Source organism: Meleagris gallopavo, chromosome 16, assembly GCF_905368555.1.
Source record: "Meleagris gallopavo chromosome 16, MGAL_WU_HG_1.1, whole genome shotgun sequence".
In the NCBI taxonomy this organism is placed as follows: domain Eukaryota; kingdom Metazoa; phylum Chordata; class Aves; order Galliformes; family Phasianidae; genus Meleagris; species Meleagris gallopavo.
Genome location: NC_139419.1, coordinates 3,517,276 through 3,540,739, shown reverse-complemented (window position 1 = coordinate 3,540,739; position 23,464 = coordinate 3,517,276). Strand labels below are relative to the sequence as shown.

The 23,464-nt window shown below is 36.2% G+C and overlaps 1 protein-coding gene across 9 annotated transcripts in view; it reads right to left on the bottom strand.

Moving 5' to 3' along the window:
* Positions 1-23,464, bottom strand: part of SDK1 (sidekick cell adhesion molecule 1) — a 362,240-nt gene that overhangs the window by 312,664 nt on the left and 26,112 nt on the right. For 8 of the 9 annotated variants that reach the window (XM_085237875.1, XM_085237877.1, XM_085237878.1 and 5 more), the window contains one exon: positions 22,011-22,115. The exons of the other annotated variant lie outside the window; for it this stretch is intronic. In XM_085237875.1, coding sequence (XP_085094001.1) covers positions 22,011-22,115 — 105 coding nt within the window. The remainder of the gene's footprint in view (positions 1-22,010; positions 22,116-23,464) is intronic. 9 annotated transcript variants of the gene reach the window in all.

The window sequence follows — 23,464 nt, the reverse complement described above, 5'->3', positions numbered from 1 at the left end:
TGTTTTTATTCCTGAATCATGAATTATTAGGTCAATTCTGACTTTTACATTCCCATACAGCCCCGCTGCTTTTTCAATTAATCCAAGAACAGGCTTCAATAGATGCACTGCTTTACAATAAATCTGTTTCAAAAGGATATAACTCTGCACTCTCAAGTGCTTTTCTATCTAGCTGATAACTACACAGTTCTTCCATCCAAAATTGGATATTAAAGATCAAATTGAATTGTATCTAAACTTCTGAATTTGTTACAGACAATCTTCTGCCTGCAGAGATATGGTTACAGTATCAGAACATATATTACTAAACCCTAAAATTATTAAATATTTTATTAATATTCACCACATCAATCCTAAGAGTGCTGTTCTTGAAAAAGTAAAATACTACCAATAAACTGAGGAATACGCAGCATGTGATTTTTTTTTTTTTTAATTAAGTTATGTTTGGACTTAAATTTTAGCTGTTGGTATCTACTTGTACTACAACGTAACCTGTTTAATAGAGGCTAAGGAATTTGTATTTATCACGGTGTTGTTCTTCTTGGCTCTAGGCTGAAAAGCCAAAGGATTCTGTAACCAAAAAAAGAAGTATTTCCAGGTAGCATCAGATGGAGGAGGAGAATGAAAGATGCAGTAACCTCCTACAACTCGTGTTGTTTTACTGTATTGGGAGCAACTGGCTAATTCTCATCTATCATGATTTCACACACAGTGTTCTTGTGTAAAAGGCATACAAAAAAAATTCTATAAATTGCAGTAATTTATTGGTCAGTAATTGGCAAGCAAACCCCAGAAGTGCTATGTGAGATATACATCTCTGGCATGCTGCCTCAAACTGAACTACAGAGTGAAAGGATATTTCTTCTTTTAAGATGGAGAATTTACTGAAGAACTGAAGTACAAACACCAATGACAAAATATTTGATTTCAAAATGTTCAACTTTGTTCCTCATATTCAGCAAGCAGTAGCCTTCTTCTTCAGAAAGCACAGTACTTCCTACCACATGCATACATTTGCAGTGCATTCATACGATTCACATTTGAAAACTTGTGGTAAGTGCTGGAGAGGAATTACATATGATAATAAATATAAGTGCTGCAATATGTTCAAAATCAAAGGCCTTAAATTTTGAGAATAAAAAGCAAGCTAAGAAGTATCATTTAGCACACAGAGGTCTATTTCTGTATCTAAGCATGAAGACAGAAAATAACAGCAGTACAAATGCATTTAATTTTTCTTCAGACAGTGATTTTTTCTTCCCCTCAAGAGACATCCCTATGGCCATAGGACTGGATTGAGGGCATCACAGAAAGATGATGGACAAAGGACTCCAGAAGTCACTTAGTAATTAACAACAGTGCTGTCCACAGCATCACTGACAACTGGAACACAGCCATTCCAAACCAGCATGCTGTGTCTACAAAAAGTTATGCTTGAAAAACACCATATATTCTGACTACCTCTTGTATCCCTCTTTGTATTCAAAACACTCAAGGCACACCACAACAGTAATTTAAATAATATCATTCAGGTTATCTTTCAGATTATTATGATTAAATATAAATAGGTCAGTTCTACTCTGCTTCTTCACTGACAGGCATTTTAGAAGGCAATTTTTGTTTGATTATATATAGTAGTCACATCTTCAGACATCAAGAGACTCTGAATATCAAACAAGCGTTCTTCAGGTAAATATGTGACAATGAGTTACAGCACTGCCAGACCACCTGCTGGCATCCCTTTTATCTGACATCAGCCAACTCCTCTGCCATGGCTTTCCTTCAAACACGTTTCCCCAAGAACCCTGTTTTCCAGAAAGAAAGAGAAAATGAAGAGAGTATCAAAGAAAAAAAAACTCATCTCAAACCCGGAAAGAGGAGATAAAAATACCGTACATAAAAGCCATGACACTTTTAAGAAATGGACAGCATTATCTCTGGAAAAACTCCAGAAAAACAAGTAACATTGGAATGTGGAACACCTGGCTCTGCAAAACTAAGCGTATGCTTTAACAGAACATCTTGTGGGGATTAGAGAAAAAGGATCAAAGGTCATGCATCAGCACTGCCTGTTTCCTCAAAACAGCACAGGTATGCTGCAGATTGGAAGTACCCCAACACTGAACTTCCCAAGGAGGCTGCAGACAGCTGCTTGGAAAAGGGGAGTCTTTGATTCATAAGACCATGAAAAATGCATCAATCTTAGCCCACAAAGGCAACAGCAACCATGGGTTTTTAGTTTTCTCTTATGTACTTTTGTTAAAACATTCTGGCACGTTAAACTGAAGCGGCCAGGTTCTCCAGTCTCAGAGGAGGACAGCAAACAGCACTGTTGGCACGGGAAACAGTTTTCTGACCCTCAGCACAGACCCAGCCACAAGTTGCAGCTTTCTAGAAACACTGCTGAACCAGCTGTCAGATGCAGTGCACAAGGCTTTGAAAACATTATTTTCCCCCTTTATTCATTATTTTTTGTAACTGCTACACAAATCTTGCGTGAAAGCTGCCAGGATGCAGATGGTTTAGATAGCAACAAGTTTTTGTACCAATTCTGAGATTTTTAGCAGCCTTTTTTTCCCTGCACAGCTCCAGAGCAATCAATAGAAGTTCTCTCATCATTATTTCAAGCTTCCTTTATTTTGAAGAGAAGTGAACCGTTTCAGCTTGTTGCTATTTATTCTCATCTAGGCTCTAATTCAATGCTTTAAGGAATAAATCATGCAACCATAATTAAACCCAACAGAAAGTTAAATATAAAAAAACACAAAAACAAGAAAGAAAGTTAACTGCCATGACCAGGCTGTAACACCCCTCAAAACTGAATCTGAGAACAGAATCACCTTCAGATTTTTCCTAAACTCCTTCAAGAAATATATGGACCACTTGAAATTGATTCATAACTGTACAGAAAAACAGATTTTCTAGATATTTTTACAGTATGCCATGAAATGGGAGAGTTGTGAGAACACACTAATGTTACACACAGGAAATCTTTGAAATGCACTCTCTTAATTTTAATCATAATGGCATCTTCAAATGTGGTTTCTAAAACAGAAATCACATTTAATTGTGATTAGCAGTGCTTTCCCAAGACAGCAAGCAAACCATCAAGAACTCGCATGAAGTCTGCTGTGCAACACAGCACAAAGGTTCTCTCACAGCATCCTATAGAAAAGCAATACTTGCTAGCATGTAGTCTACTAAAATTGAAACTTCTACTTTTATGCATTCGTTCCATCTTTTAACATACATCAAATATTATATAATAGAAATACAGAAAATGGTGCAGAAGGCAAGACATTCCAGATGTCTGGAGATATAAAACTAATAATTCTGAGTTAATCTTCTGTCATTGACCTCTGGCTTTGGTTGAAACACTGGTTGTTTTTTTTTGCCTCAATTTATTTCCATAGACTATTGAAGGATTAGCTCGTGCTTACAATCCGTTTTAAACAAAACAAGATTTTTTTCTAATTGCTAAGTAATAGAATTACTGATGTCTTCCTTCTAAATAAAAAGAAAGGAATTATTTGGAACATGAGTTTTCTTTTACAGTATGTTTGTTGGGATTATAGTCTTATGACCCAGTAACAATGAGGAAAGCTTTCCACTTATTTCAAACTGGCTTTACCACTTGGATTATCCTTTGGATTCAGCCTAGTTTTATTTCTCTAAAATATTTTGGAGAAAGAAAGTAAGTTTTTAGGTTTTATAGTAGGCTAAAAACAAACAAAAAAACCCAAATCACCAATCAGTGTTATAACATACTGCAATAAAGATTCTCAAAGGATGAGTTTTCCTAACATACTTCCCCAGGCAGGCTGTTTTGCAACTTGATTGAACAGGCTAACACTTTTTTCTGAAATTCAGTCCATGTCCTCAGAAACATTTGCAGCCGACTACGCTATTAACATTAATGTACAGTTCTCCATGTGATGGCAAAAGAAGTAGTTCTCCATCCGCTTCATCAGCGATCTTGGCAGTCAGAACCCTAAATCTGTGCCCAATATAATTTGCATGGAGAACCTTCTGCTAGTTTCAGGTAAAAAAATCAGATGAAGCCACGTTGCTAAAAAAGTCAGCCAGAACTGTAGCTCTTCCACATGCTTGAAAAAACAGAATCCGCATGAAGATACAGAACGATGTATTTATTAATTTAGGATAGATCAGAAAAAGAAAAGAATGGCAAGAGATGAGGATGTTAGATGGCTTCCAGGTTTTAGGATCTTATCAACCTCTTAGAAAAGTTCGTTACTGAACGCAAAATAGAGTGGAAAAATATAAGGAAAACCAGTATTATTATCAAATGACCTTTGGTCTAGTCTCTCCAGTATGGATTGTAAAACAACACTACATGAATAAGAAAACAAAAGCACTTGGCAAGCTCTTCCAGAGACTCACCTTTTTCACTGCAATTGCTTTCAAGCTACAGGAAAGGCATGAACTTCAGATGAAGTGGAAAAGATATTGCAACAACATGAAATGTAAAGGTACTCCAACCTTACGCATTCTCATCTCATGTGATAAGTAGGGAAGATAAAATATACCCTCAAATCAAGTAGACTTATGATTTTAAACAAGCCTAAGCAAGCACAAGATAAATACCAGGTTGTCAAGATTTGTAATAAAACTAAAAAACACTGAAATAGAAGAACATGGAAGGGGATCACTGAGAACCAAGAATGTCAGCTGCATCCAAAAAATCCTTTAGCAGGAACTAATGAGTTCCAAATAAAAACACAGAAAGAACGCAAAGCTATTGAAACCATCTGTGATGCCCCATTAGAGCCCCAGACCAGGCAACTGATCAAACAAACAAACAAAAGTTCGAACTATTCTAGCTGCCACTTTTAGCTCTTTTTGTTTAAAAAGAAGTTCAGAAAGTCAATCAGGGCACACTCTTAACTAGGTTCAAAAATTACAAACTTCATCCAGAAAAAATTGGTGAGAAACAAGATATTCACCGAGTATCATTTAAAACTAAAAATAAAGACAAAATTACTGATGCTTTTTCTGTTATTAACTGTTAATTCTCTTTCATTCAGTAGATCAGTGCAGGGCTCTTGCTCAGCTGAATTCAGTCAACCAAAAATCCTCTACTTTAAGCATATTATCCTATGAAACATTATTAAGTTTTCAAAACTTAAAGATCTTGAATGACTTTTAAGCCAGTTCATGACTTCTGAAGCTACAAACATCTCAGAAAATCTGAAAAAGAGGAAGGTTCAGGGTTAAAACTTTTCAAGAGCATTTACATCGTTTTGAAAGACAAGGCAGAGATTTCAGCTATAGGTTGATTTATGCTCTCCTGCACTTGTCATTTCTTTCCTGTGCTATCAACTCATTGTATGCACACGCTTGCCTTACAAAATTATAGCAATGTTAACTTCTAATTAGATAGAAGTGAACATTCTCTTAATGCAAGTGTAAAGATACAAAGGCATGCAACACAGCTTTTACTGTTTTCAATTTTTATTTCTTTCATCAATAGATAGATGTCTCTTCTCTTTCATAGACTATCATCCTCCAAACCTTGTAAAACACTCAGATACCTTAACAGTAACAGAAAAGGAAAATATCAGTTGTTTTTTTTCCAAACGTATGCAAGGCTGGATTTCCAGGCTTCTTTAACAAAAGAATAGCAAGACTGTGTTTGAAAGAGCACCTTCGTACAATGCCACTTTGCAGGATGGTAGGAAGCTGTGGTATCCCATACCCCAGAACAACTGGGAGCACATGCCATGAGAACTGGGATCTATGCCCTAACTTGAAGTTCTGCTCTCTAGCAGTTTTCCTCCCCCCTTCAGGCTCTTCCAAAAAGACCAAACGAATCCAAATTCTGATCAAGGATTCAACCACCTTGGGACATTCTCCTTACAAACCTACATCGGCCTGCTCACTAAAATGCTGTCGTTTAGTATTATTACACAATGAAAAATGGAATTGTACTTGTATAATAGCAGCACTGCCCTCCCTTACACCACCGTTCTGGATTTTATTTTGCTGTACTTAGCCTTGGAAGGTCAACTATTTATTTGTCAGGATTTCTGACATAACAAGCTTTTCTTTTCACTCCCCTCCCTAAGTTGAATCATATTGAAATGATGTGAATTCCCTCTGTTGGCTGATAATTGCTAGAAGGTAGTGTCTGGAAACCGTATTTCTCAGATAAAGCCACTCAATTGTTAATTGTTATTTATAACCCATTCAACTTATTTGGATTTGGCAATATGACAAGCACCTCTTCTACGTGTTCTTTTTCCTCCTCCTGCCACAGAACTGCATTAGCCTTACTTCACTGATATGGAATACGTAGCATTCACACATTTTTCATTTATTGTCACATTTTCCATAAAAGACCACTTTACTCTTTACAGGTCACAGAGAAGAGTATTTCTCCACATCCACATTTTGGACAACAACAAGCTTCCTGATAAACTCCTGGACAACCAAATACTGTAGACAGTTTTCTGTTTGGTTTTCGTTGGCTTTTAAACCAACTATTGGAAGCTATTTCACAAAATTCAGACTAAAACTTGGGACTGAACTTTTTTTTTCCCCCTGAAATGACATTTCCCTCTACAACAACAACAACAAAAAAAATACAACAAGCGTAGAGAAAAAAACCAATTTGCTTCCACAGAGACCGATACACTTACTATAAAACAGTGGGAGCAACGTCACTGCAGTAGAACTAAGCTGTCCTGCTCCATAAAAAGGCATCTAATTGACATCGATCTACCAGAGCCTGCAGAATATTAGGTGCGTGTGCATCTCTCCCCAGTTAGCTGCATACATTCAGCAGAATCCTATACCAACAAGGGACAATCCTAAACAGAAGCTGGGATTATCCACGGGTTGTTTCTCTCTTTGCAGTTGCCTGCAGAAACTGCAGTGGCATGTAGACATGTTTGAAGGAATGGTACAAATAAAACATAAACAAAGGTTCTCCTTAACAAAGTTTTACACTGGCTGAATGTAACTGCAATTTTCAAATTGTCTTTTTTCCCCTCTCCTCGGTTGTCTGGTCTTCTCATCCACAGTGCTAACAGAGATGGGCCTTGACAGATATAGAGAATTGAATTCCCACTTAAGGGCCTCATACTGCATCATTCATACCTTACTATAAAACAGAGAAACAGAACACAACAAACCAAGTACCATGCCTTACTGTCAACTCCTCCAGAAAACTCCCCTTCCAGTTTCTGACTCTACAACAGTGCAGAATCACTAGCAGACATCTCTTGAATGTATTAAGAAGCAGAAATATGAAAAGAGAAAAGATTTGGAATGACATGACTGGTCTGCACTCCCCACTAATGGCTAGCAAATACTTTGTAGATCAAGCTTCAATATTTTGTTTTCTGTCTTCCCAACTCAAAAACAAAGTTACAAATAGTGGTATACAAAGGAGCAGCAGCAAGATCAGCTTTGGTACAAATGAGATCACACCAGAATGGATCCCACATCCATTTGAAATCACTGTGGCTACTGACACCAGCAGCCAGGACGGAACTGGATCAAGAACCAGCAGTCAGCCAGCAGCTGCTCTCAGCAGCTGAACTTTATGCCATACTGGAGATGTCTGAAACTAGCCTCCAATTTCTTTTCTATAATACAGAAATCATCCAGCACTGGATAAAAGAGGGAAAACGTGCTCAACGAACTGTATGAAGAGCTCAGTGATCAGATAAAAGAACACCTGGGCTTCCAGTAGAAGATAAAATTCACAGTAACTTATACAGTAAGTAAAAATCAAATGTAACATTTTAAATAACTTCAGGTTCCCATATGCGTGTCAGAGTTTTCCTGTGCAGTCATGTGGGGCTTTTCTGGTTGTTCCACTCCTCCCACTGATCCCAGACCTTATTTTCCAGAAATTCTGAAGAACATTATATAAATAATTACTTTTTGTAGAATTACATCCAGCACACAAACACCAAAATAAATCACGTTCTTCTGCAAACTCCTGACCTCATTATTCCTGAGGATGGTACAGTACAGTAAGTCTATTGATCTGTCTGTGCATTCTAAAACAGTCAAGCTGAAAGCTCAACTCTTTCACTTTTGGAAAAGGAGAGTAGCAAGTTCACCACGATAAACTTTTTCCTTCAAAATTCCATCCTAACATTTACACTGTTTCTGACCAAAAAAATTGACCATAATTATGTCAGTATTGAAAGGACTCAAACAGTGCTGTTGCTCACATTTACTGGATGCGCTGTTCTTTCTGTCACTGATCCCATCCATGCAGTAGCATTAACAAAAATGAGATTTTTAAGGCTACAAAATTGCCTCTCAGGTCTCTTACAATTTAAGTACCTTTCTTCTAGTTTCATACATTCTACTTTTCCCTCATTTCTTGTTTTCTTTTAAGAAACAGAACCCTGTTCACGGTGTAATTTGAAGAGCAATTTCTTATTTTTTCTGTTTCAGCATAAACTGTCATACTTGTGAAATCTTTGCTTTATAAATTTTAATGTGATTATTTCAAAAGAAAACCAACAAATGAACCAAATCTAAACTTGTGTTGACTTCCTTCTATCTGCATCACTCTGACACAACATCTCAGATCAGGGTGAAATTAGTTGAAATCTGTTATTGATTCTGAAACCTAAAGATGGCAATTTAGATGTCAACATCAGCCAACGTGATTTTAATGTTAACATACAACAACTATGACAAATGAATTGATGACACGTTCAAATTTCTGACATCTCTAACTTCAGATAGCAAATGGAGTTGACAAATGGATCTGATGGCAAATATTATGTGACTCCATAATTAAGATGTACTGAAGTTTACACTGAAGCTGCACTGGGATGAGTGAGTTTTCCACTGATCTGCACTTTGGGTGGCTAGTTCCAGTTATGAGAAGCACATGAAAGTTCAATCGCTTTAAAAACCATACAATCTGTAGTATTGTTCTTCTCCTACTTCACAAAGGCTAAAGCAGAATCAGAAATTGTCTTTGATTATTAATTAAATAGCTGAATATTTACCTCACAGTAAAGTGTTTTAAACTTGATCCTTTATGAAAATTAGGAGGACTAATAGAAACTGTTCCTCAGTTTATTAGAAATATTTAATTATTCAAAAGAAATATATAAAAACAAGTAGCCCAAGGGATATAAATATAAACACAGCTTGCTTTCTGCAGCTGAGGAGATCCATTTTCCTCATTCCTCACTCAGTAACCATAACACATACAACTCCTAATCACAGACAAAGGATTTTGTCATGTTGTCAAGAGCATAAAGCAAAAGATAACTGAGCACCAAAAGAACATGCCACAAAATTTCCAAGGAGCTCTTTTTAGACCTATGTCGAAGAGGCAAATGACAGCATCACTCAACTTAATACTTGATTAAGTCCATCTGTTAAGCAAAGTCTTTAGCAAAACGTTTAAGTTCACACAATTCCACTGGGACACGGGCATCACTAGATACAGTCCCAGTGCAAGTTCACCACTGCACTGTTGTCCTGGGCATTACTGAGGCACGTGACAGGAACCTCCAACAGAATACTCTGTGTGGGGTTGTTACACACTCCAGAAGCTCTTGTACAGCTGCTTGCTTCCTCAAACACACAGCGCTGTGAAGCTGGAAAGAAGCCATGATGCTACAGCAGGAACAGTGCTGAAGGGCAAGGAAAAGGGAAGCAGGGACTCATTTGGAAGGTTTAAGTGCATTTAGCTCCTCTATAATTTCGAAGCTGATCTTAAGTACAAGTTTAAATAATACCATCAACTGGGCAATAGTTCTGTTGAGTCTACAAAGCAACCCCAAATGTCCCGTCACTTTTCTGCGCCGTTTTTGGGTTTCACAATTCAATTTGCTATTCAAAGCTGTTATCAGAGATGATCTAGTTATAAAAACATCCTCAGTGAGTGCTACATACAGCAGGAGTCTTCAGCTACAGGATCTGGATTTATCCCTATCTGTACTACCTGCCATAGGTCTGCTTGAGTTGGGTCATCAATATTTAGCAGATTATGAATGCAGTAACCAAGTCACTATTAGATTTTGCAAAATACTCCAAATAATACAAGCCATAGTTCTTTTAAGTGACAGATTAGCACCCTAAATATGTCCTCCTAAAGTTAATATTTTTCCAGAACATACACTGCTGGCAGATGTCCTTGTTCTCTTCTGTACATTCTGAAAGTACCTTTTCTTATAAGTACAGCTTTTAAGGGGAAAATTAGGATTCCAAGGTATCAGCCACATTTATTTCACATTTCTTGGAACATTTCAGCATAATCCACTGAATAGATTGTTGTAGGTCTAAATTGTGAACCACAGAGGAAACAAATGGCTTAAGAATAAAAATAATACATTTGATTCCTTTAGGATTCAGTTCATGATTACAGTTCTGATTTCTAATGATTTCAGACTACGTTGCCTTCATGGGGCACACTCATGTTTCATTTGGGGAAATATAATCGTATTTTCATGTATGACCTTTACAGGCTCTTTGTCACAGCTCAGTAACAACTTCCTGGTAATTTCTTTCCATACAACATTTAACATTACTTCGGGAAGAACATAATAGGAAACTTCAAAAAATTGTACCATCAATGTCAATTCAGCCAACTACTTAATTTGGGCTTTTCTACCTCTAAAATTCATAGTAAATGTGACTTACAGGCAATGAAGGTATAGAAAGTATAGGCAGACAGAGGTACTGGAAGTGCTCTGCTTTTTAAGACATTAATAACGCAGTCACTGTTATGCCAAATTCTGCTCATTTAAGTCACAACATAACAATATTTCTATGACAAGACTTTGCTTATATGTTACCTCAGAGACCAATAGATGTATGGTCTTTCACAGGGTTCAAACTCTTATCTGCTCGCATGTTCTGAGAATTTCCATAAAAAAAGTAGCTTAAGATATTTTTAATCACCGCCATAAAAAAAAAAAACAACAATATTTCTTTCTTGTTAAATAGTGTCCTACACTTACAGTTTTCATATTTGCCCATAACAGCAGTGTGGAAAAAACAAACAACTATTAATCTTTTTAGTTAGTAATACCTTTTCTCCTTTATTAAATATAGTACGTGCTTCAGGCTTGTGAATTAGCTTACAGAACCTGTAATTACTGCAAGAACCTGGGATATTTAAAATCTGGGTAAGGTTCCACATACCAGTCTTCCATTGCTCCTACTCTACACTGCTCAACCTCACCCCCAAGCTGCCTTCATTTGTACCACACACCTGTTGGTACAGCTGCTTTGGGAGTGACCAGGGAACCAAACCAGAGAGAAGAATACAAATCAATTTCTCCCTCATTCAGTTCAGTGTGTGCTCCTAGAAACAGCTACAGGACAGTGAACAAGGCTAGTAATAAGCAGAATGAACAGAAATATCCTAAGGAAGCACTACTGCTGAATTCAACTTATGGTAAAACTACTAAAATATTGACAGACATCAAAAAAAGATCTATAAGTTTGAAAACTTTGATGTTTCAAGTTTTCTTGTATTGGGCTGAGTTCTTTTTTCAGTTTATTAAAAAAAGAAATCCTTTTTTCCCCATCATTTACTTCCACTACTAAAAGCACTCTCATCTCTCTCACAAAACAGCTGTACACGTACATGACATGAATACAGGCAGAGTAGGAAGGCAGATTTTTTAAAGATAATTCATCTTCAATTTACCTTCTACATAGTAAATAGTGAAGCTGCACAAAATGTCCAGTGATATCCAGAAGTAAACAGTTTTTCCAGTATGCACAGCTCACGTGTGAGGGACTGCCCGGCATGCAGCTGTCAAACCAGAAATAGTGGACGAATACAGAAGATACACACACACAACCATGTATGTGCCTGGATATGTACTTTTCCATGTAAATATATAAAATGTACTTTTCTATATATAAAATATAGAAAACAGAGTAATAAATAATATTTGACTGGGGGGAAAAAAAGCAAACAAACAAAAAAAATCAATGTTAAAACAGTTCCATGAAGAAAAAGAGCATAAGCTGAGTAATCCTGATCATGCAGTGTTATATTCATACCAGCAAGATTTCCACCCTCTGCAGTTAATACAGCAAATTCAGTTTACGTGCACCTGCCAATTTGTTTTCTGAGAAGTAGCACTTGCTCCAAAGCTGAATCAAGCTCCTTCAAGGCCCTAAAGCAGTCAATATGTCTAAACAAGGGTAAAGGAACCCAGGGAGCATTCATCTAAATTTAATATCTCTATGAATATATAATTTAGTACATCATATAGCAAAACTGAAGTACTAAATCTTGTAGTTAATGTTGTTTCCAGAAATAAATTAGAAGGTACATACATAATTATGTAAGGATGACATCTGGTTCTGTGGCAGAAGATGCAAACTTGAGAAAAATCAATGAGATTATATTGAAAGACTGGAGAGAAGAAAATCAAATATGAATTCCTGTGCCGCCCTATTACACATTCGTTATGGGGTTTAGTCATTTTTTAATTTCAGGAAATTAGTAACAAAATCTAGATCATAAAAAGCACTTCCACCTCCTTACAGGGATAAGAAAACAGTAAGAAAACTAAAATCAAAGTGCCAACTATACAGACATTTCCCTGAGAAAATGAGAGTCTATGATTTACCACAAATTTTATTTTCTGGAATATAAAAGCATTGTATTTGTAGTATTTTTTATGATTTTTTTTTTAAAGGACTAAGCCAGGAAGCTGGAGAACACAACTACCAGGTTTGTAGTTGATGAGACAAAGGAGTATGATTAATTTTTGTATACCTGCATGCACTAACAGAAAGGTGGAAGATGGTGCTTTGTTGGTTGTACTGTTGATTTAAAGGTTAATCTGTGATCAAAGTGCAATAGGTATATTGTTTGAGGTTTTGAAAAACCTGAGGCCAGCAAAGAAGATGTATGTTTAAGTACTTTAATCTGATGTGCCTCTAAGGATCATTCATTAAGTAGGCAGTGCAAACTGACAGGCTGACTTTCAGAATCACTTTACCGGTAAGGAGTTGCTAATTAGCATGACATAGTTAGTAGCTAATAACTTAATTTCAAATTGAATGATGATTTTATTTCAGTAAATGCCCCGTGAAATGTTGTGCTGAAAGGCAATATACTCCAAACTTAAGTTTATCCTGTGACCTTTCAGTTTGCCTACATTTGCTCATTTCATAGCTTCCATTTTCTTTGTGCTGTAAATATAACCAGATCTGATCCTCACCATTTCCTCTGTTTTGCACTTGTCCATTTAGCAATAAAATGCACAATTCAGATATTACTGACCTCTGCAATACCATGATTCTGACTTACATTTTCAGCATGCTATCAAACAGAATCCTTATCAAGCAGCACTGACTCCTTACACAAGAGTCAAGAAGAAATTCATCCTCCACCTCTCAGGACCAAAAAAATTAAAACCAAACAAACTATTTTTTCTATAAATACAAACAAAAAGAAGAATTTATCATAAAGAACAACTGTAGTCTTCGGCTGAAGACTTCCTGATGTTGTTTTGAGTATCAGTAAATATTGAGCATCAGTGATGTTTAACATTTCTTCATCACATTGAGCTAGGATCATCAGTGAGGAAAAAATAAGTGCTAAGTTCAGAAAAAACACTGCAGTTTTTAAGCAAACTTTTACAGTTTTGGAATCTGATGTCACCCCCCTGACCTAAGGTCCATGTTTTAATTGCATATCATCAACCAGTGTTTATGTAAATCTGTGAGGTCCCTGAATCAATGCTATCATAGCTTCCTCACTGTCCTTGTGGAAGCTGATCAAACTTATTCATTTGTATATATCCATAAATATAGGGAATGTTAAGCAGAAAACCTATTTGACTATTGTCTTAGAACATAGAATAATACAACCATGTTACAGTGCTAGCAGGTAGAAATCAGCAGCTTCCTACTCCTATGAATCCATAATTACTCCAATCTATAACAAATGTTTACCTATGTACTGCGATTGTACTCAGTCTGAGCATTTATCCCCTTCCTGACATCTTTAAACCATCTGGGGGCATAAATTTTCACTTAACTTCTACATAAGAGTTTAATGACCTACTCCTTACTCAAACATAGCACACCTTCCATAATTTATTTGGTGTTACTCCCAAATAATCAGAGATTCATATACTATCAGTGGGCTTGAATCAAATAACATCTTTTAACACTACTCCTTTTGTCTACACAACTTTATTTTACTTTATGTTTAGAGGCTAGCAGTACTCAACTTCAAAATGAAGTGAGATACTACAATTTGTAAAACTCACAGCATAAATCACTGTGTTTGCAGCTCATTGCTGACTTTGCATATCTTACTGAGGTGCTGAGCTCCAACTTGGCTCCAACAAGCTGAATGAAATTCCACACTTGATAGTTTATGTCTGTGTTGTACTAAGCTAATGGAAAGGACTGAGAGGTGGGAGAAACAGCTGCAGAATTTTCAGATCTCTCTCCTGTGTTTCTACTGATCAAAAATATTTTTCTTGGACTACTCTCTCCCTGACCGCGCACTTGAGCTTCAGAAGAGAAAATGACTTTGCCCAACAAGATTGTTCCCTTCTCGGTAAATTTCTCCTTTCTTTCTACTCAGTTTCTTCTAAGGATTGCTCTGATTGCAAGAACAAATCCCTCAGACTACTTGTACAGATTCACTGCCTGCAAATGAAGAGTCCTTGAGATCTCCCTTTTTCAAGGCACTTCGCTGCCAAAGGCTCATGATTCTTTCTCTGGGATGAATTAATTTCCTTGTCAGATTGCTCTGAGAAAATCCTCCTCTCTGCAAATATCACCGTATCTTTTACTAAGACTTACCAGTTTCATCTAATTTTGTTACTTGAGTAAAGCAAGTATTTCCATTTGAAATGTGTGATTTTAAATATTAACTACAATAAAATCAACTTCTTGACACATTGTACTCATTCAAAACTCAATTTTTGCAATAGTGAACTGAAATAAAAGGCTTTTCAAAGGAAGGCAGGAAGCTCACTGTCGTATTTTGAACATCTTTGCTTAAGCTTCTGCTCTGAAGCATCCAAAGAAGAACAACACGAAGTATTGCAATGCCTGACCTAGAGAAACCAGAATTCTGCACAGACGAGAGAAAAACGTGCCATCAAAGAACATGACCCCAAGCTGTTCACTCAAGGACCACATTAGCACAGCGTTCACTTCCTTATCCAAGATTCCACCATTCCCAATACAACTTCAGAAGCAAGTACAGCGACTTGGAGACAGTGAAACCAAAGTGCTATTAAAACTGACATTTTCCCTTACTCCAGCGGTATTTTCTGATGTCTAGCCCCTCCACAAGATGCTGTCACTGGGTATTTTTTTCCCAAGCAGCTGTATTTTTTAAGAGGTCAACTCTTGCTTAGAAATAGTCTTGCTTTTATCATTAACATTTCAGAAGACAGGCTGAAGTAGGAAAACTTACTCCCCAGAAGTGTTTCTCTCCAGGTAATGTCAGAATTTAGCACAAGATGACATTTGCACAAGAGAATAAGGTTTACCTCACTTACCAAAGTGAAACTTTATTAACTGGTAAACCACATGGATTTCTGTATTTTGTCCTCCCTCACTTTAAGCTAAATAGTGGGAGGGTCCCCACAATCATGCAGAAAACTCACACGTATGGCAAAACCAAAGATTATTTTGATTAAAGCAATCCCAAGTAACAAGATCCTGACATTTTATTAAAAAAATGTTTTAAAAGACTCAGATTTTCAATGAACAGCTTTGTGCATTAGCATAGCTGTTACTTAAAATCTCAGATCCTCTGGAAAGCAATCCATGGCTGACCAATGGGATGACTTAAATAATTTTGAATGCATACATTGTGGCTGTGAACTTGCAGAAACACACACCACCAAATGAAAAGAAAGTTCTGGAAGTGCAGCTAACTCTTGAGAACCTTTTTTAGATCCATAGTCTCAGACACAATAAATGTGAAGCAGCCTTGGGTTAGGACACTGTCTTGCCCCATGCAGTGAGACTGGTGTATTTTAATTCTACAGTTTCATTTTTTCCACCAGGAAAAAAAAATACTGAACTCTCTTTACATCTATCAAGGCTTGCTCTATTTACTACATAGAGTTCCTCTTATCTAGAAGCTTCACGAGTTCTAAATAAGGCAGCACAAAAAAAAAGCTATAATATAATTTTGTATAGCATGTTTGATACCACATTCTTATGTTATTCATATTGAAAAATTTCTGTAGAGCCTTGAATGCAATAACACATAATTGTCCCTGTGTATTCAAGAAAGAATATAATCATATCCTAAATGCAAACATTTTGACTTAAAATATTTGCTAGCAGAACAAACCTATTAGTATTTATGATACATCTTACATTAAATATAAATTCACTGTTATAACTAACATAACCAAATAAAATTGGCAATGAGCTGATGGAACACTTAGGATTCATTTTCTGCAGAAGTAAATTAAAAATATGCAAATTGAAAACCTACAGTAACTACTGTAGTTACAGGGTAAACAACAGCCACTTATATTTACCCCCAATACATGATACCTGTCATCTTTCCTTGGACAATTGAATGTTTTTGGGTTTTTTTGCAATTTCAAAGAAAAGCATCTAAGAAGGTGCTTTATTCTTTCTAGGGTTTCCTTCTCTCCAACTGTTCTTGGTATCCTAATGGGAGTATTAGGCATTGCAGCAAGAACTGGAAGAATTAAAACAATTATAGAGCATTCAGAGTCCCATTCTGATGCTGAGTAAGCAAATTTTCAGGTTTCCTTTGGAACAGAATAGATTACATTTTGAGGGGGGAAAAAACAACGCATCAACAGCAACGACAAAAAAAATCACTAATTTACCAAGGTGAAATAAATGATGAAATCACTATCTGAATACAAAAATTACTTATCCATCCCGCAAAGCCTCTCTTTCAAAAATGTGAATTAATATGCAATTGCAATAGGAGATATAGAAAATGGAAATTGAAAAGACTAGTAGACTAGTATATGGAATTCCTATTATCAGAACTAGCATAGTAATAAGACCGATAGCTACTCAAATGAAATGAAAACTAAGGAAGCATGACTGCAATACCATCCAGCTCTAAGTGCTCTCATTTCATTCTGACTTCTGAAGTTTTGTCTTATTGTGGAAAAAACAGACTGCTAGAGTTTTTCAATCTGTTATTGATTGGCCAATATACATAGTCAATTTTTTAAAAGAGACAAATCTCATCATGTGCACAGAGAAGAACCACAAGCATGAACTAAAGTTCCCACTTGTGATGGAGTAAATTATCCCGAGCTCAAAACTTACAGATAGAGTTGTGTGAAGCACATTTCTAAGGGCTGGAGTTATAAATATATCCCCGACACTCAAACTCTATTCTCAATAACATTTTCTTTTTTTTTTCCACTGTTCAATCTACACATCCTATTTGCATTTTCCCCTATGAATAAATAGGTGCAGTAGGCTCACGCTTGGAGAAAGTTAAAGGTTATCTGTCCTGTTTAAATGAATGAAGTTAATGGGAACTTCGATGACACAGGAGTTTAGCCACAAATAAAACTGAACAAAAACTCTTTAGAATATATTTGTAAGTCCTACCAATGCTTTCCAAGTCGGTTTTTAATACTGCTTTATCAATACAAAGAAAATCTTAATCTTTTGGTGGGCAAACTTTCTAGATTGTGATATCCTCGTTAAAGTATTCATATTTTACATTTCACTTCTTACCACAGGAATCTCAATTTCCGTCACAAGAACAAGGGTTCCTTTCCCCCTTTAAGTTATTTCTTGAACAACCCTTTAAATACAGAACCCATTATTTTTCCTCTATCTGCTACACAAATTCAATATGCAATGTGATTGAAACCAATGGACTCTTTAAAGTATAAAAAGCAAACAAAAACCTATTACATGCAACCACATCAGCTTTTTAGATTTTCTTTATTTCTTAGGTTAGAGGAAAATATATCAAGATAGCTTAATTTTCATGTTTTTTGTACTGCAAATGGAAAACCCCTGGCAGCAAATAACTGAAAGTATGTGACCATGTCTAAAGTTAGTCTTCCAGAACATAAATTTGAATGCTATATCTATTAAAACAGATTGAATTGCCTTTATTTTTAAAAAGAACTGCAGCAATGCTAAGAAAAATGGAGCTACAGTGAATTGTTCCTCAGCTGCCCCTCAATTTTATCCAGACACGTTGCTTCCAACATGAAAATATATCTGAAGAGGGTGATAAAACATACATTTATAAGATGTGGAGTCATTCATTCAAGAGTTTTCCTGAACACTAAACCAAGTATTGCTTTTGCAGCACATCATTCTATGTACAAAGGCCACTTTTCTGTATCTAGGGCACTCAAACACAATAGAATATGCACCAAGTACATTGCAGCTAGCTTCTTTCCAACTAAAAGTAGTGCATGTAAAAGAACAGGAACTTCTGTAATCATTCATTTCTTCAACTGTTGTATAGAAAAGCCTGTGCTGAAACACCAAGCTTTGCATCAACTTATGTCTGAATCATTGTCCTTGTATTCCAGTTCAAAAATAAAGACAAACAATAATTCCCTTCTCTGTACTATCTCAGGATTTCTGCTCCACACCAAAATATTCAATTTCATTTCTACAGTGTTAGTCATGACAACACAGGTTGATATTTTAACTATTATCTAAAAGACAACCAAAAGAAAGCAGTTAATAAGCCTGCTTTTTCTATTCCCAAAACTAGAAACAACAGCATTCATTTGAATAGAAACAGAACAGTGTCTGAAACACATTTAAAGGTAAGGAATTTCAAAGAATGAATTCTTTGTTTTTAAATTATAGCCTTAATGTAAAACTAAATCTTGACATTCAAACAAAAGTACTTTTGCCAAGACCATAAGTTTTTGTGTCTAATTCCTAAAGTAGTTTTCTTTATGCAATAACTTCATAATTCCAAATCTTAGTAAAGCTTATTCACAGCCCAGGCACAAATCAGGTTTACATGCACTGCTTCACTTAAATATCTGCTAGCATCTTCATGATGCTGCAACTGATACATTCTTGACCTGTGTCAGCTTTGGTTATTTTTTTTTTTTATGCTTTATTATCTACAAGGCCACACGTTAAACAAGAGGTATTCAACCACCTCATATTTCTAAACAAAGTTTTAGGAAAACAAAGAAATAAGAAATCTAAGTTTAGAAACTTTCATTAAAGAAAAAAAAAAAGAGTATTTTTTCAGTAATTAGATCAAACTTTATATTTAGCTTTTCAAACGAGCTGTGTTGGGGGCAGGGCAGGAGGATTGACAGATTCATCTATCCCTTAGGGGTTAACATTTGTATAGCTGTCTCTCTCTGTTGGCACAACCCAATTGGAAAAGAAAGAACCATCTGCCCAGCTGTCTGGAATGCAGCTCTGTCTGATAATTCCCATGCTGAAAAATAAACATACACAAAGCCCATGAAGTAAGGAAAATTATTTATTTTCCTTACAGCTACAATCAGGCTATCAAGGAACAACTTTGGAAGCAAACAACGCACTAAAACTTGGATTTTTGTTTTCAACTCTGATTTTTTTCTTTACTTTTCTATTGGATACTTTTCTGTTAGGTCACAAGGTTTGCAACTTGACTCATGAAACACAGAAATTATATTAAAAAGTCAATACAGTCGTTTCAGTTCACTTGACTACCAGCACTGCTATGAACACTCCCAAGAAACAAATTAAGATGATAATAACAATTCTGATGTGTAAAAAGAAATGCAATAAAAAAAGCTTATAAAGTGTTAGTGCTAGCATGTCATGGCATTGTTATAAGAAAACTATTTGTCAGCAAATAAAGCAATTAGTGTATTTAATGTTTTTTCTTTGTTGTTGTTTGTGATTTTTCTTTAGTTGGGGAGAGAAACATTACAACTTCTGTTCAGACCAATTGAAAAGAGCACAGACTAGCAAAGTACACACATCTTCATAAACATCTTAAGTAAATTGCTTTGCTTTTATTATTTTCTTCATTTTTTTTCTTTTATTTTTTTTTGAGAGAGAGAGCTGAGATAGGAAAAGTATTTCTCATTAGTAGGGAACGCCTGGACGTAGCTGTACAAAACTCCATTCTCCAGTAGATTAAAGACTGAACAAAGTCTACCGTCTGGGCAATCTTTTTAGAACTCACTAGTCACATTTTCCACATTCCAGAAAGATTCAGATACATACAGTTCAGCTCTCAAACTAACACCATCACACAGGGCTGCACTTTAAGCAGTGCTTTCTGTTGCTTTGGTTGTCACTAAGCAGGGCACTCACTGGTCTGATGGGCCTAACGATGCCTTATGACTGAAACAGTCATGAAATGAAGAAAGTGGTTTGGAACTGTGTTCAGTCTGAACGATTCCTATTTCAGTGCTTTGGCACATCTTTTGTACTTGCAGGAAAATTAAGTTCAGCACTCAACAAGACTTAATCTGTTTAAGCAACAGAAATCAAAACTCACATGAATGGGCTATTATGGTTGTCTACTGGTTTGCAAAACCATAGGTTACCCAGCAAAAAGGCAATTGCAAATTGACTGTTTGCAGGACATTGAAGAGCTCAAATCTTGCAAGAATGAAGTTCAATGCATCTTTTCCTACAAATTTTTAAATCCTTATATCAGGACTGGCCACACTGCATATTCGTAGATCCCTGTATTCAGAAGCTATGAAGCAGTGTCAGTCAGAGGAAGCTGGGATGCTTACTGAGTCACCACAAACTCACTTTCTTCTGAAGTGATAGCTTCCTTAAGGAGTACACTGCTGTCTCCTTTTCCAAGTGGTTGGGTAACCCTCCTCGCTCTTTTGTTAAGATGAGTCAGATGGGTTTGTGAAGCAATCGCCTTTATTTCTAAGAAAGGTACACACAACTAAGTAGCTCCTTTGACTAGAAGAAACTGAAGGCAATTTCCTAATTTAAAGCCTCAATCTCTTCAACAGAAATGATCTTTTCCCAAATAACCTCCTGCCAGGGTATAGCCATATTAATCTTATGACTATTTCTCTCTTGTACCTCTGATTTCTATTTTCTTTTACACAAATGACTGCAATAAATCAAGAACTTTAGCAATGAACTACTAAAGAAGTCTTCCCAGGACCACAGTTTAGGCCTTGTACATAAGCACACCTCCTCATACAAGTGGCTCAAGGAAGGAGATGACTTCTTGCAGCTGTGACAATTTCTGTTTCTCTCTAGCATTGCCATGCCACTCTCTCTTCAAACATATTGACTCCATCAGGTCTGTAATTGTTAACTATTGATATCACATGAACAGATGTATAACCATTCCTGTGATCTAATAGCAAATTAACCCAACTGCCCAACCTGATCTTCAGCATAGTACTGAAATCTATGTCACAAAATCCTTCAACCAATGATCAGTCAAATAAGAATGAAAAACATCACATCATTTAGCAGTGCAAGATTTTTCCCACTCTACAAAATTCTTATATTGAACTAAATTAAAAAAGTAGTCATACTTCACAATAAAAATAAGATAAGAATCACCTAAACCAATTGCTTGAACACAGAAATAAACAGTGATGTGAGTGCTGTGGGAATTAGAGGGCAAGGAAGAGCAGAAAGCACCAGTAAACCTAATTCCCCCGTAATTCTTTGTTATCCAAACAATTCAGAACAGGATTAATGAAAATTTAAAACCAAGACAAGTTTACTGACACCGTACAGCATTCTTCTGTGCATTTTTGAAGTGCCTCAACAGAAGCTAGCAATAACCCCAGAACCCCAGAATAAAGAGCAGGGAAGCATTTCAAAGAAGAAAAAAAGGCTGCTGACATTACCTAAACTGCAGAATTCTTCTTTCCCCCCAAACTTACATGTAAAGAGTATACATAATACATATATATATATATAAATAATTCTTATAGCTACTATTTTGACATATTGACAAGGATATTCTAAAATACTGTCCCAGTAAGTTTGAGGGCACGTACCATTAACATAAAACAAACAAGCAGTATGAAAGGGATCCCTGAATTGTGAACCAACTCTCTTACCTTCTCCTCCCCTTTGCATCACAAGCTCTTTCATTCCTCTAGAATTTCTCTTCTCCACTCCTGCATCCTTAGCATTGTGATACGCTTTAATCAGCTCCTCTCCATCTTCAAACAGCAAATGGAAATTTTAATATCAACGTATTTAATTTCACATGGCTGAAATATTGTGCTCTTTTTTCTACCCTACTGTACAATTATGCTCAGATTTGTAAGCATGAAAAATTCAAGACAATCATCATACTACATGAAAAGGGTGACTACTCTCCTCTTTGTCAAGATAATTAAACAAAAATATATATACCTAACTGCTCTGCTCCCAAGTGAAATACTGTTACATCCAATCATACATCCAAGAGTACTTCCTCACTTGAATGGATCCAAGCCTAGATTCAGACAAAAGGAAAAATAGGAACCTCAGTTTTCTTAATCTTCAGCATTAGGCATTCAGAAGATCAAGGATCAGTTTTCCCATACCTGGTTTGGATAATTTCTCATAGACAGCTGTTAAGTTTCTGAGACGCCTTGTAAGGGCCTACCCTTCACTCAAAGAAACAGAAGCACTCCACTTGAGCCGCTTTGGCTTGGTGTGGGTCACAGTCCAATTAGAAACTGACTAGAAATGAGAATTCACACTTAATTTAGACCCCTAATTAAAAATAATCAGTAGATCAAATCACATGATTTTGATGGATGGATATGATGTTTTTCTTAATAAAAAGGTGAAGGATTGTGGCAGCAATTGATGTATTTCAAGACAGAGGCAACCAACTACAACTGGTTTGCGTTGCTATTTGTTTTTAAACCTTCTGAGAATAATGTGGAATTATAACTGTTACTTAGAAAAGCTTATAGAATACTTCTGAATGGGGGAAAATGCAGTTTAATATTACTTTTTTTTTTTTCTGCCTTATTTAGAACTCTTGGAACTTCTAGATATGAGGAACTCCATGTAGTAAATAGATCAAGCCTTGATAATTGTAAAAGGAGTTCAGTATTTCTTTTTTCCTAACAAAAAAAAGGAACTGTAGAATTAAAATACACCAAAGTCTCACAGCACAGGGCAAGGGAGCATCCTAACCTGACAGTGCTTTCCATTTATTGTCTGAAACTACGGATCTAGAGAAGCAACCTCAACTCAAGAGTCAGTTGCACTTCCAAAACTTTCTTTTCACTTGGCAGCGTATGCATATGTTTTTGCAAGTCCAACCCACAATGCATACATTCAAAATTCTTTAAGTCATCCCATTGGTCAGCCATGGATTGCTTCCCAGAGGATCTGAGACATTAGATAGCAGATATGCTAATGCACAAAACTGTTCCTGAAAACAACTAGAAATGCTGCTGAATCTTTCCACTTCAGAAGTAAAAGGAGAATTTGAAGGCTGAGAAACTACAGACTCGAGGACGATCTTTGAATTCTCATAAGCACAACTAAAATCATGGCATCTCCAGCT